Genomic DNA, 12214 nt, shown 5'->3' with positions numbered 1-12214 from the left:
ATAGAAGCTTATATTTCTATGTTATCATTAAAAATAAATTTGCATATGGAAAAAATGAATAGGGTTTTCACATCCGGAACCAGACTGTTGCGCTCTGTTCCATTTGGTGGCACAAATTATACACCTCACCTTTAGATGGTTGTTTCTTTGTCTCCATAGACAGTGGCCTGAGCCATGGGGGCGTTTTTGGACAAGCCCAAAACGGAGAAGCACAATGCTCATGGGGAAGGGAACGGCCTGCGTTTTGGCCTCAGCAGCATGCAGGGCTGGAGAGTGGAGATGGAGGATGCACACACTGCAGCTGTAGGCCTGCCACATGGTCTGGATGACTGGTCCTTCTTCGCGGTCTACGACGGTCATGCCGGCTCAAGTGTTGCTAACTACTGCTCCAAGCACCTGTTGGAACATATCGTTGCCGCGGGGTCGGCAGATGAACTACGGAGGGCTGGAGCTTCAGCACCCGAAATGCCAACAATAGAGGCAGTGAAGAGGGGAATCCGCACCGGCTTCCTGAGAATTGACGAGCACATGCGCAGCTTCACGGATCTGCGGAATGGTATGGACCGCAGCGGCTCCACCGCAGTAGCTGTGCTGCTTTCTCCAGAACATCTGTATTTCATTAACTGTGGGGACTCACGGGCCCTTCTCTGCCGCAACGCGCATGTCTGCTTCTCCACAATGGACCACAAGCCCTGCGACCCACGGGAGAAGGAACGCATCCAGAACGCTGGTGGCTCGGTGATGATTCAGCGGGTGAATGGGTCGCTGGCTGTATCCAGAGCACTAGGTGATTATGACTACAAGTGTGTGGAGGGCAAAGGCCCTACAGAGCAGCTTGTGTCACCAGAGCCTGAAGTATTCGAGATTGCTCGGTCAGACACGGAGGATGAATTTGTGGTGCTGGCATGCGATGGTATCTGGGATGTGATGAGCAATGAGGAGCTGTGTGCCTTTGTGCGATCAAGGCTGGAGGTGAACGATGACCTGGAGAGAGTGTGCAATGAGGTTGTTGATACTTGTCTACATAAGGTACAGTTTCTTACTCTTATATTGATTGACTTGTGTGGCAGTTGTGCTGGAATATGAGCATCTACGCATTATTTCTAGGTGAGATTATTTTCTGTTTTCTTCCTGTTTCTCCACTTTAGGGAAGTCGAGATAATATGAGTATTGTATTAGTCTGTTTGCAAAGTGCACCCCAGGTGTCAGAGGAGGCGGTAAAGAGAGATGCTGATTTGGACAAGTACCTTGAGTCACATGTAGAAGGTGAGAAATAGAAATGGTTCTGTGCCCGCCGTGCACACACACAAGTACTGATACCTAGTTTGTCCACAATGGGTTGGTAAGCATTCATGTAATGACATGCTACAGGTGTGAATTCAATTTAGTTATCAACATCAGGGTTGTGGGAAATTTATGGTATATTTTAATTTTTTCAAGCATAGTTTTTATAGCCCTAGCCTAGACACGTATATAAAATCTGGACTGCCTAATCTTATAAAAATGATGTGAATGTGGTGACATTTTTCAGAATTACATTACTTGGTTCATTACAAGCATCACTGCAGTTTGTTGGTTTATTGTCCACTGTGTGGTGCTAAAAGCGAGGTAAATGTTCTTCCAAACATGAGGTTTTTAAAGGTTAACGTTCTATGGAGTTTTAAATCAATAAAACCTACCTCCCTACCCTAAACCTTAAACCTGTACCTAACTGATAGTGTCATAAAAAGCTAATGAGATAAACGCAAGTACTGAAGTGACCACTTCAATTTGTGGTGCTTCAATTACACTTTTTATTAGCTCACGTGTCATCTTGCATGCATCTCTGGACTCATACCCCAATCTTTTGCATTGTAGCGCTTTCAGTCAAGTTACTGCGCAAACTTGACCAAGCTTGAATTAGGGCTGTGCAATATATGTTGAATATTCACGATACTATTGTGATTTTGCTGGCGATATAAAATTTAACAATATTGTGAACAGTGCAATGATTTTAATGTGATTTTTATTGTGCCACTATGTTTTCTAAAGAGTGCGTCATTAGACTAATTTTAGTGTCCTTCATGGCTGCACAGTTAAACGAAATAACACCATAATTGCGAAATGGTCCTATTTGATTAGTAAACTGCACACACTGCAATTTGCAATTTTTTGGGCAGAACAATGTAGAGATGTGTACTTTCAACTGTAATGCCAAATCTTGACGAGCTGCATCATGACACACAAGCCCAGCCCTCTCATTAGAGAGGGTGAATGTCAGTGAAGGGGTCCGCAAATGATTTGGTGAATAAAATTTACCAAATACTAAAATATGTTGTTATTCTTAAAAATCATAATTTGCCAGTTATGTAATTACACCTGTGATATATTAGTGTATAGCTTGATTTTTGAGGAGTCTTGCATTGTACTCTCAATAACCTGTCAATAGCCTGAGACTTTCATTTTACTTTCATTCTCTTTTTCCACAAGCCTTCATTCTCTGTATTGGACATTTGAACATACTCTGGCAAATGCTTGTTAGTTTTGTTTGTGGAGTTTTGGGGGTAATGTAAACTCTTGGCCCTAAGCATTGGGCAAATGTTGAAGTAACGTTGTAATGCTTGGCTGGGTGCTGAGAGGGCCTGAGGGAGTCTTCGGGACTGCTGCTCTGGTGAGGAATGTGCTGGCTGAACATCTAAATGGCAACAGGCCCAGAGCGGCCCAGAACAGCCCAACTGGGCCACAGGCTTTCCTTCTAGAGTCTCGCACTCTCTCTTGTTTCTGTATCTTTTTGTGTCTCTTTCTTTAACTCCCATTTTCCTGTTGACACACATTTTTCTCTATGTCTCTTTTTAAAATGATATCAATTAACACCAGTGATCTACACTAGTATTCACAAAGCACTGCTTTAATTCTTTTCTCAATATCACCTATAGATGTGTAGAGTAATATAAAGTCCTCTTTAAGACAGGAGGTCACACATACACAAGTCTTGACTGGACCATTGAAATAAATATTTAACAAGCTTTAACCTGTGGTTTATTCTTTCTGTTTTCTCATCAGAAATCATGGAGAAAGCAGGGGAAGAATGCGTGCCTGAGCTGGCACATGTAATGAGCAGCCTTTCCCAAGAGAGTATCCCTAACCTCCCACCAGGGGGTGGCCTTGCCAGCAAGTAAGAAAATATCACAATTAAAAGCCACATGGAGGTTCACACCTGCATTGACAGATTTGTAGGACATGGTGGTAGAAGCTTAATTGTTAAGGATCTAGAATGCAAACACAAAGTTTCAGGTTCAATCCCAAGTAGGCCCAAAAACATGATCAGAATCTAGCTCTGTACCTGTACGCCCTTGAGCAAGGCACTTAATGGCAGCTTGCTCACAATTAGAATGAAATGTATCTGCTGGTTGGCATTAATTTACCTGTTCATGGGTAATACCCACACCCACTATATAGAAAGACAAATTGACAGTCTTTTTTAAACCTCATCTTGATCTAGATCTGTACTTCACTCTGGTAATCTCCCTGCTCTGTGCAGTATTTGATGCACAGTAACAGGGTGACTGGGAAGGGCAGTCATGTCCAATTTAGTTTATTTACATATTCTTGGCACAAAATATTGTGTGACATTTAGTCATTCTTGTTTATATTTAATTCAGTTGCAAGAAATTATGTGAACCCATTGGAATTACATGCATTTATGTAAAGTGTCAAACCTGGTTTGATCTTCATTTAAGTTACAATAATGAACAAACACAATCTGTTTTAATCAAATGATTGTATTGTTCTTGTACATAATGAATACATAATTCAAACATTCACAGTGTAGGTTGGAAAAAGTATGTGAATCCCTAGGCTAATGACGTCAACCAAAGCTAATTAGAGTCAGGAGTTGGCAAACCTGGCATCCAGTTAATGAAATGAGATTGCAGGAGTGGGTTAGAGCTACTTTAACTTAAAAAAAGCACTCAAACATTTTAAATTTGCTTTTTTTAAGAAACATCATCTGACGTGGAACATGCCTCGCAAAAAAAGAGATTTTAGAAGACCTATGAGCAAAAATTGTTGCTTTGCATAAAGCTGGGAAGGGTTACAAAGTTATCTCGAAGAGCTTCGATATTCATCTGTCCACAGTTAGACAAATTGTCTATAAATGGAGACAATGGTGGCTACTCTCCTTAGAAGTGGCCATCCAGCCAAGATGACTCAAAGGGCACACCACAGAATGCTCAATGAGGTTAAAAAAAAAAAAAAAAAAAACCTAGAGTGACAGCTAAAGATTTTAAGGAATCATTGGAACTGGTTAACATCTCTGTACTTGAGTCTACTATGCGGAAGACATTAAACAGGCATGGTGTCCATGGTAGGACACCATGAAGGAAGCCGCTGGTTTCCAACAAAAAACATTGCTGCATGCCTGAAATTTGCCAAAGACCACCTTGACACTCCACAATGCTACTGGGAAAATGTTTTGTGTACTGATGAAACTACGGTTGAATTGTTTGAGAAGAACACACAGCACTACGTATGGCTTAAAAAGAATGCAGCATACCAACATGAAAACATCATCTCAATGGTGATGTACTTTGGAGGGAGCATAATGATTTGGGGCTGCTTTGGGGCCTCGACCGCTTGCAATCATCGAGGGAAAAATTAATTCCCAAGTTTATCAAGATATCCTACAGGATAATGTCAGGGTGGTTGTGCGCCAGATGAAGCTCAGTAGAAATTGGGTGATTCATCAGGCCAATGACCCTAAACATCGAAGTAAATCCACTACAGAATGGCTTCAAAAAAAGAAATCCACCTTTTTGGAGTGGCCCAGTCAGAGCCCAGACCTTAACCCAATAGTGATGCTGTGGAATGACCTTGAGAGCCATTTACACCAGACATCCTAAGATAATATGGCTGAGCTTAAGAGGTTCTGTAAGGAAGAATGGTCCAAAACTCCTTTTGAACGTTGTGCAGGTCTAATCCGCAACTGTTATAATTGTTTGTGTGTAGTTAGCTTAAGCATGTTGTGTTTGTCTACTTGTGACTTTGATGAAGATGAGATCAAATTTTATGACCCAATAATGCAAAAAAACAGCTAATTCCAAAGGGTTCACATACTTTTTTTCTTGCACTGTATAAGAGGGAGGAGGGCTATAATGACTTTAACATCATGTCCTGGAAATTTGTGTTGAAGTGTGTGGTGAGCAGTGCGTGGCCGAGAGGTGAGAGAGACAGGCTCACCAGCCCCTAAACGTGCCGCCAAACGGTCCTCCGCCAGCTGCACTGCCTCCCACTCAGCCGTACTTTTTGGTTGCCGGCTGATGAACTGCTCCAGCACCACCGGATCGGGATTCTCCACGGCGTCGCTGATGGAGGCGGGCTCATCAGCCCCTCTCTACGCTCTCTCTCTCCCCCCTCTCTCCACTCGGCCACGCCCTGCTCACCACAAAGTGTTTTAATTTTCTGATACAGTTGTCTGTTTTCTGACATTGCAGGCACAGTGTTATTGAAGCAGTGTACAACCGGTTGAACCCCCAAAGAGAAGAGGATGGTGTGAGTATGAAAGGCCTAGAACCTCCCAGTCTGATGGCAGATGTACAGTTGCCTTGATCCACACCTCACTCACTCACACAGAGTATTTGTTCTCTCCATCCTACACCCCTGCTTCATTCGTTTATTTACTGCTGAGAGAGTAAAACATCCTGTGATAAACTCAGCAGCTGTAATGAGCTCATTCAAATGGGTCCCAAAGCACAGTGGTTAAAATCACATAAGCACTCAAAATTCATTCCATCAAGGAGGTGAACTGAGTTTTATCAGCGTGCAAGCAGGCGATGAATGTTAAGTTAATAGTTACCAAATAAGTACTTTTTTAAAATAGCTTATAAACAAAGCAACAAGCCACAAGAAGTGAGAGGTGCGCCTTGATTTTACCATGAGAAAAGGGTCTTTTTACAGTGGAAAATCACTAGCACGCATCTCGATTTTACAAAATGGCTGCAATTTATTAAAGGAATAGTTCACCCAAAAATGAAAATTCTCATCTTTTACTCACCCTATTCCCATCCCAGATGTGTATGACTTTCTTGCTTCAGCAGAACACAAACAAAGATATTTGGAAGGATATTTCAGCTCTTTAGATCCATACAATGCAAGTGAATGGGTGCCAAAATTTTGAAGCTGCAAAAAGCACATATAGTCATCATAAAAGTAATCCATACGACTCCAGTGGATTAATTAATGTCTTCTGAAGCAAAACACTAGGTGTGTAAGAAATAGATCAATATTTAAAACGTTTTTGAAAAAAACGTCTGCTTCCGGCCAGCTGTGGTGCGCACGTTAACAAGGGTGGAGTTCAAACTGCCTCTCGTGTGATGTAAGCACTTTGGCATATCGATATCGTCAGATCCCTCGGCTGATCTTTCCTCTTGCGATGATACCCGTGGTCGTAATCTAACGGTTTTCTGTAGGTTGAGGCATTTAGGATAGCACACACAATCACCATTTTGAAAAAGAAACGGATACAAATAAAAATCTGTTGCAAAACCAATTCAGCTTCTGTATAACATTCCTCTGTTGTGAACAATGCGCTTCCGTATTTTTCATATGTCATGCTTAAGTTCTCGCCTGAACTTTTCAAAGCACTTGCGTCACACGAGAGGCCGTGTGACCTTGACCCTTTTGAACGTGCATACCACAGCTGGCCGGAAGCTAAAATCTTTTGTAAAAAAGTTTTAAATATTGATCTATTTCTTATACACACCTAGTGTTTTACTTCAGAAGACATTAATTAATCCACTGGAGTCATATGGACTGCTTTTATGCTGCCTTTATATGCTTTTTGGAGCTTAAAAATGTTGGCACCCATTCACTTGCATTGTATGGATCTACAGAGCTGAAATATGTATCCAAAAATCTTAGTTTGTGTTCTGCTGAAGAAAGACCGTAATACACATCTAGGATGGCATGAGGGTGAGTAAATCATGAGAATTTTCATTGTAGGGTAAACTGTTCCTTTAATAATCAGAATAATTCACCAAGTAATATAGTTCATAAGCCTATCTTGTGCTGACCAAGCAATGTATAAACTTGGTGCATTAAAGGAATACATCACTAAAATTGCTTACACTAATGTCGCTCCAAACTCATTACTTTTTTTTTCTTTCCAAAAAAAAAAATCTTTAGCAGTCTTCACAGGGTTTATTTGCAATGTAATGAAAGTGAATAATGACTTCCATCTGTCAAGATTCAAAGGACAAAAAGCACCATAAAACCACACTAATTCACCTTTTGTGTTCACCTGAAGAAAGTCATATGGGTTTGGAATGACATCAGGGTGAGTAAATAATTACAGAATTTTCATTTTTAGTTGAAATATTCCTTTAATGTAGAGTGTGTGGTTAGAGGTGTGCGTGTATTGGAGTTATATGACAACTTCGAACTCTGCTCAATTTAGAGTACGAACTATCGATTTTATAACAGTTTTTTTTTTACTGTTCAGCCATGCCCATCTCATGATGACTACTCAACGTGTGGTCCGGAGAAATTTCACAGTGCTTTGCATGTTGGAAATCCTGCATTTGTATTACCTGCCTTGACAATTGCACCTCTGAACATGAAAGTTTGTGTGTGCGGCAAACACTAGAGTCCGACCGATATGGGACTTTTGAGACGATACCGATTTTAGAGATGGAAAATTTGCCGATTACCGATATGGTGGCCGATATATTTAATTTGGATTTTTCACCGATTTTGCACCGATATGACTATGCACAGGTACTCAGAAGGCTGCTATCTTAAACAAATATTTTTATCAAAGAATATTTGACATTATTATTATACATTGTCAATCAATTCTAGAAATGAACACTGAGAAAATAAAGAATAAATAAAAATACAATAAATAGCTAAATAAACATCAGTACTGTATGTTTAGTATCAGTCAAATGCTGACTATATTCAAATAAAAAATAAATAAAAATAAAATAAATAGCTAAATAAACAAAGGATGGTATTCTCACACAGAACACATGGTCGCTTACATAATTCGAGACACATAAAAAGTATAAATGCACATTACTAGAACTAATTATGTATGTGTGTTCACCCTTTGATTAATGCAGCCCAGCTGTTTCATTTGGTAAGTTGATACTCATGTTTTTTGCAGAAAGAACGACTTTTGTGCATCTGAACATAGTGGCAGAACGCCACTTAATCTACCCCAAATGTACTTATGAATCTTATGAATGCATAAAAGGTTGATGGAATTTTCCATTTATCTGTTGGATGAATTGCTGGCTTGTTTTATGCACAGTTTTGTATTTTATACATAACCTGTTAAATATCGTTCAAGCCCAGTAGATTATTCACTGCTGTATTCATGTTTTATATTACCAAAGCTACAGTGATGTGGTCATTGAATGCAGATGGCTTGTTTAGCTTGGATTTAATTATATGTCCTGTGTGTGTAGGACACTATGAAATGGCTTACCAAGATGCTGCTTTGAATAAATAAATTATACATGGGATTGGGAACCGAAATATTATCCAGTGTCTGAATCTAGGAGCAAAAATATTTCTTTGAGCCAATGAAAACTTAATTGCAGCATTTTCCAGAATCTTGCACATTGATGCTTTGCAGATACATTTTTTCCTTGTGAAGTATATTAGGGGAAACATCTCCGGAGAAGTGAGAGGAGGAAGCAACATCACAGTGGTGTTATTGAGAAGAAACATCATAATTGTAGTGGAATAATTATCCCATTTACTTTTACACTCAAAATCATGTCTGGGATTTTATAAAGCACATGTAAAGGGACAGTTCACCCAAAAATTTAAATTCTGTCATTTACTCACCCTCATGTTATTACAAACCCATATGACTTTCTTCTGTGGAACCCAAAAGGAGATGATAGCCTCAGGCACCATTTACTTTCATAGTATGAAAAAAGTGCTGTGAAGGCTGAGGAACAATTTTTTTTTTTTTTCTGAAATATTACTAAAATTCAAATAATATTTGAGTTTAAATTATTTCAGGTAGGGGTAAAAATCATCAGAAGACTTCTGATGTCCACAAGAGGGCGCAACTAATCAATATAGACCAGTTAGCACTGTGCTGTGACCATCGTTTATTGCAAAGAGCATATTTGGCTGTTTACAAATGGCCATAAATGATAAAGTTTTATTTAGCCAGTTAATGTTCTCAAATATTTTATCTATTTTTTTATCCACCTTTTCTCCCCAATTTGGCATTCCCAATGCACTCTAATTCCTCGTGGTGGAGCAGTGACTCGCCTCGATTTGGGTGGCGGAGGATGAATCTTATTTGCTTCCGCTTCTTAGACAGTCAGCCCACGCATCTTGTCACGTGGCTTGCTGAGCGCGTTACAGCAGAGACCTAGCGCGTGTGGAGGTTCACCCTGTTCACCATGGCATCCACGCACAACTCACCACGCACCCCACTGAGAGCAAGAACCACCTTATAGCGACCACGGGGAAGGTAACCCACGTGACTCTACCCACCTTAGCAACTGGGCCAATTGGTTGCTTTGGAAGCCTGGCTGGAGTCACTCAGCACACTCTGGATTCGAACTTGCGATTCCAGGGCTGTTAGTCAGTGTCGGTGTCTTGCTGAGCTAACCAGGCCCCAATATTCTTAAATCATCAGTGCTTTGCAGAACTCTAAAATTCGATTGCTTATTTTAGCATTCCAATGTGCATTTTTTAATCTTAAATTCTACAAATATTCAAATTTTAAATTGTATTTTGAGAACCTTTAATACAGGTTTGGAACAATCAAAGGGTAAGTAAATTATAAGTTAACTATCCCTTTAATGCTTTGATTTTACAGTATAGAAACGATTAAATCACAGGTACTCCATTCATACAAATAAAAAGATTGACAGTTCTAGTTTGGAAAGGTCATGTAATGACTAATGGCTATCTATAATGAAGTACCAAGTAATGCTGATTTTATACCTTGTGTTCTCTCTTTTTCTCAACTTGTTGTCTCTCCTCTCTCTCTCTCTCTCTCTCTCTCTCTCTCTCTCTCTCTCTCTCTCTCTCTCTCTCTCTCTCTCTCTCTCTCTCTCTCTCTGCAGAGTGGTGCTGACCTTGAGGACCCATGGTAGTTGTCGCACCTAAGGGAAGAGCCCTTTTCTGCACAAGCCCTTGGTCATGTTTCTTCCGTTCCAATGAAACCAAGAGACTCAACGGACAGTCTTTCGAGAGTCACAACACAATGGACAAACAGTACAACCAAAAGCATAACAAACACTTTTTTGCCAGTACATGAGGGAAAGAATAGAGTTCCAGTTTTAAAAACTCACAACATGAATAACAAAATACACATCATACAATAAAAAAAAATGTTCTTGCTTTTTTCGTGGTGGCTGTGGGTGTTCATTTTGAAACCGAGGATGTTATTTTGCGTGATGGACCCATGTACGTGCTGTGGTGCCTTTTCCATATGGCTGCTAATTAGAATGACTTTTGCCCTGAGCCCAGGATACAATGCATAAACTTGGCCATGTAAGACCATTGCAGCCCCTGGTACAGGGATACGGATCATCACTGGGTTTAATTAAGGACATTTTTGACTCATGAATGCATGTGGAACATGTTTTAAAGATTTGCTTGAAGCTTGTTGGCTTTTTGCACCTTTCTCCCCAGCCCCATGTGCTGACAGACCTTTAGGTGAAACCTTGGACTGAACTCTGCTTCATTTTGCAGGTGATCACTTGATTGGTTTTCAAAAGCTTTTTAATCCTGCTGTTTCAGAGAATATAGAATATATAAAGATAAATATATATAAATTCATACACATATATATTTTTTATTTTTCCCAAGTTAGATGTTCTTTGTGGCATAACGTTTGAGAAGCAGTAGAGTTTTGTTGGTGGTGACCGATGAGTGTGCCACATTGTGTGAATTTTAGACACACTGAGATTGTTCAAGTTATGTACTTGTGTAACCCAGCCGCCCAGGAATTGTTGGTGTTTTTGGCTAAAAGGGATTGTAACTGCCCACCAAAGCAACGCAGCTTTTCTCAGCTCCCCTATGTATTATATCTCTCAATCAACTCTCATTATCAGCCTTCACTTTCACAAAGCAGATTTTAACTTGCAGCAAACTGCCTTTTTTTTTCTTCAGAGTATATTGTAAAGTGGTGTTTTTGTTTTGGTTAGCTGAACATGAGAATACAAGTGTTCATGAATTTAAGGATTATTTTCTGATTCATCATACAAGTGTAATGTTGGTTTTGCTCAAATATATTTTCAGCAGTCAATGATGATACTCAATGGCCTCGACACTTGAAAGGTGACATTGAGCAGAACAATAAAGACAAAGAAAAAAGCAGTCTTGCTCATGTTTAACGGGGATAATTGGTGAAACAAAGCAGTCATGAAGTCCTCTCACTATGTATGCACTAATTCTGTTGTGTATTTAAACATACATTAGTTTCACTTAGCAATACTTTTGACGAATGACGAAGTCTGGTCCACATTGCAGCCTATTTAGAAAGGAAGAGACTGTTTGATCAATATATAAAGTGATAAACCACATGCTGCTTTGTTTTTATGTTCCATTTTTAGGTGAATAAATCTGAAATGGATTAGACCAGAATAATAAACCAGTAAAGAAAATAATCAAATAGTGGCAGTCTTTTATGAACAGTTGTAAAGAAAACACCTTAAATGTGGGAAAATGTGTAGAAGACTGTGATCAGAATTTCTTTCCATTTGAAAAGTAATACAGATTTTTTCACAGACTTTAAAGTGGGATATACAGTTCTACTGATGGATATCTAGTTAAGTGTGACTAAGAAACCCAAACAAAACTCTTGGTTCAGTATCTTTTAAAGATTTGATGGCCCTAATCTGGCAAACTTTTGGCAGGTGGACTGATAGAAAACCTTGGTGCCCTTAATATCAGAGGTTATGTAAAACCAACTAATCAAATTCCTTTTTGCCAGGTCGAAAAACTGCTTTCCAGATTTGTGTGTAATATGCATCAATCAGTGAACAGAGGGTGCATGGTGGCTCAGTGGTTAGCACTGTCGCCTCGCAGCAAGAAGTTGCAGGGTTCAACTGGGCCTTTCTGTGTGGAGTTTGCATTTTCACCCCGTGTTCGCTTGGGTTTCCTCAGGGTGCTCTGGTTTCCTCCACATGTCCAAAAACATGCAGAATAAGTCAATTTGAGACTCTAAAATTGCCCCGTAGGTGTGAGTGAGAGTCCC

The 12214-nt window shown here is 39.8% G+C and overlaps 1 protein-coding gene across 4 annotated transcripts in view; it reads left to right on the top strand.

Annotated features, from left to right (window-relative positions):
- The window catches only part of LOC127412240 (protein phosphatase 1B-like), a 49475-nt gene extending 38141 nt beyond the window's left edge, over positions 1-11334 (top strand). For all 4 annotated transcript variants that reach the window (XM_051648458.1, XM_051648459.1, XM_051648460.1 and 1 more), the window contains 5 exons: positions 160-1029; positions 1149-1266; positions 3043-3154; positions 5472-5529; positions 10077-11334. In XM_051648458.1, coding sequence (XP_051504418.1) covers positions 175-1029; positions 1149-1266; positions 3043-3154; positions 5472-5529; positions 10077-10106 — 1173 coding nt within the window. In that variant the 5' untranslated portion in view covers positions 160-174 and the 3' untranslated portion in view covers positions 10107-11334. The remainder of the gene's footprint in view (positions 1-159; positions 1030-1148; positions 1267-3042; positions 3155-5471; positions 5530-10076) is intronic.
- The last annotated feature ends 880 nt before the right edge of the window (positions 11335-12214 follow it).

The sequence above is a fragment of the Myxocyprinus asiaticus genome, chromosome 21 (genome assembly GCF_019703515.2).
Source record: "Myxocyprinus asiaticus isolate MX2 ecotype Aquarium Trade chromosome 21, UBuf_Myxa_2, whole genome shotgun sequence".
NCBI classification, from domain to species: Eukaryota; Metazoa; Chordata; class Actinopteri; order Cypriniformes; family Catostomidae; genus Myxocyprinus; species Myxocyprinus asiaticus.
The sequence above is the reverse complement of the archived record's forward strand: the minus strand, read 5'-3'. Positions and strand labels throughout refer to the sequence as shown.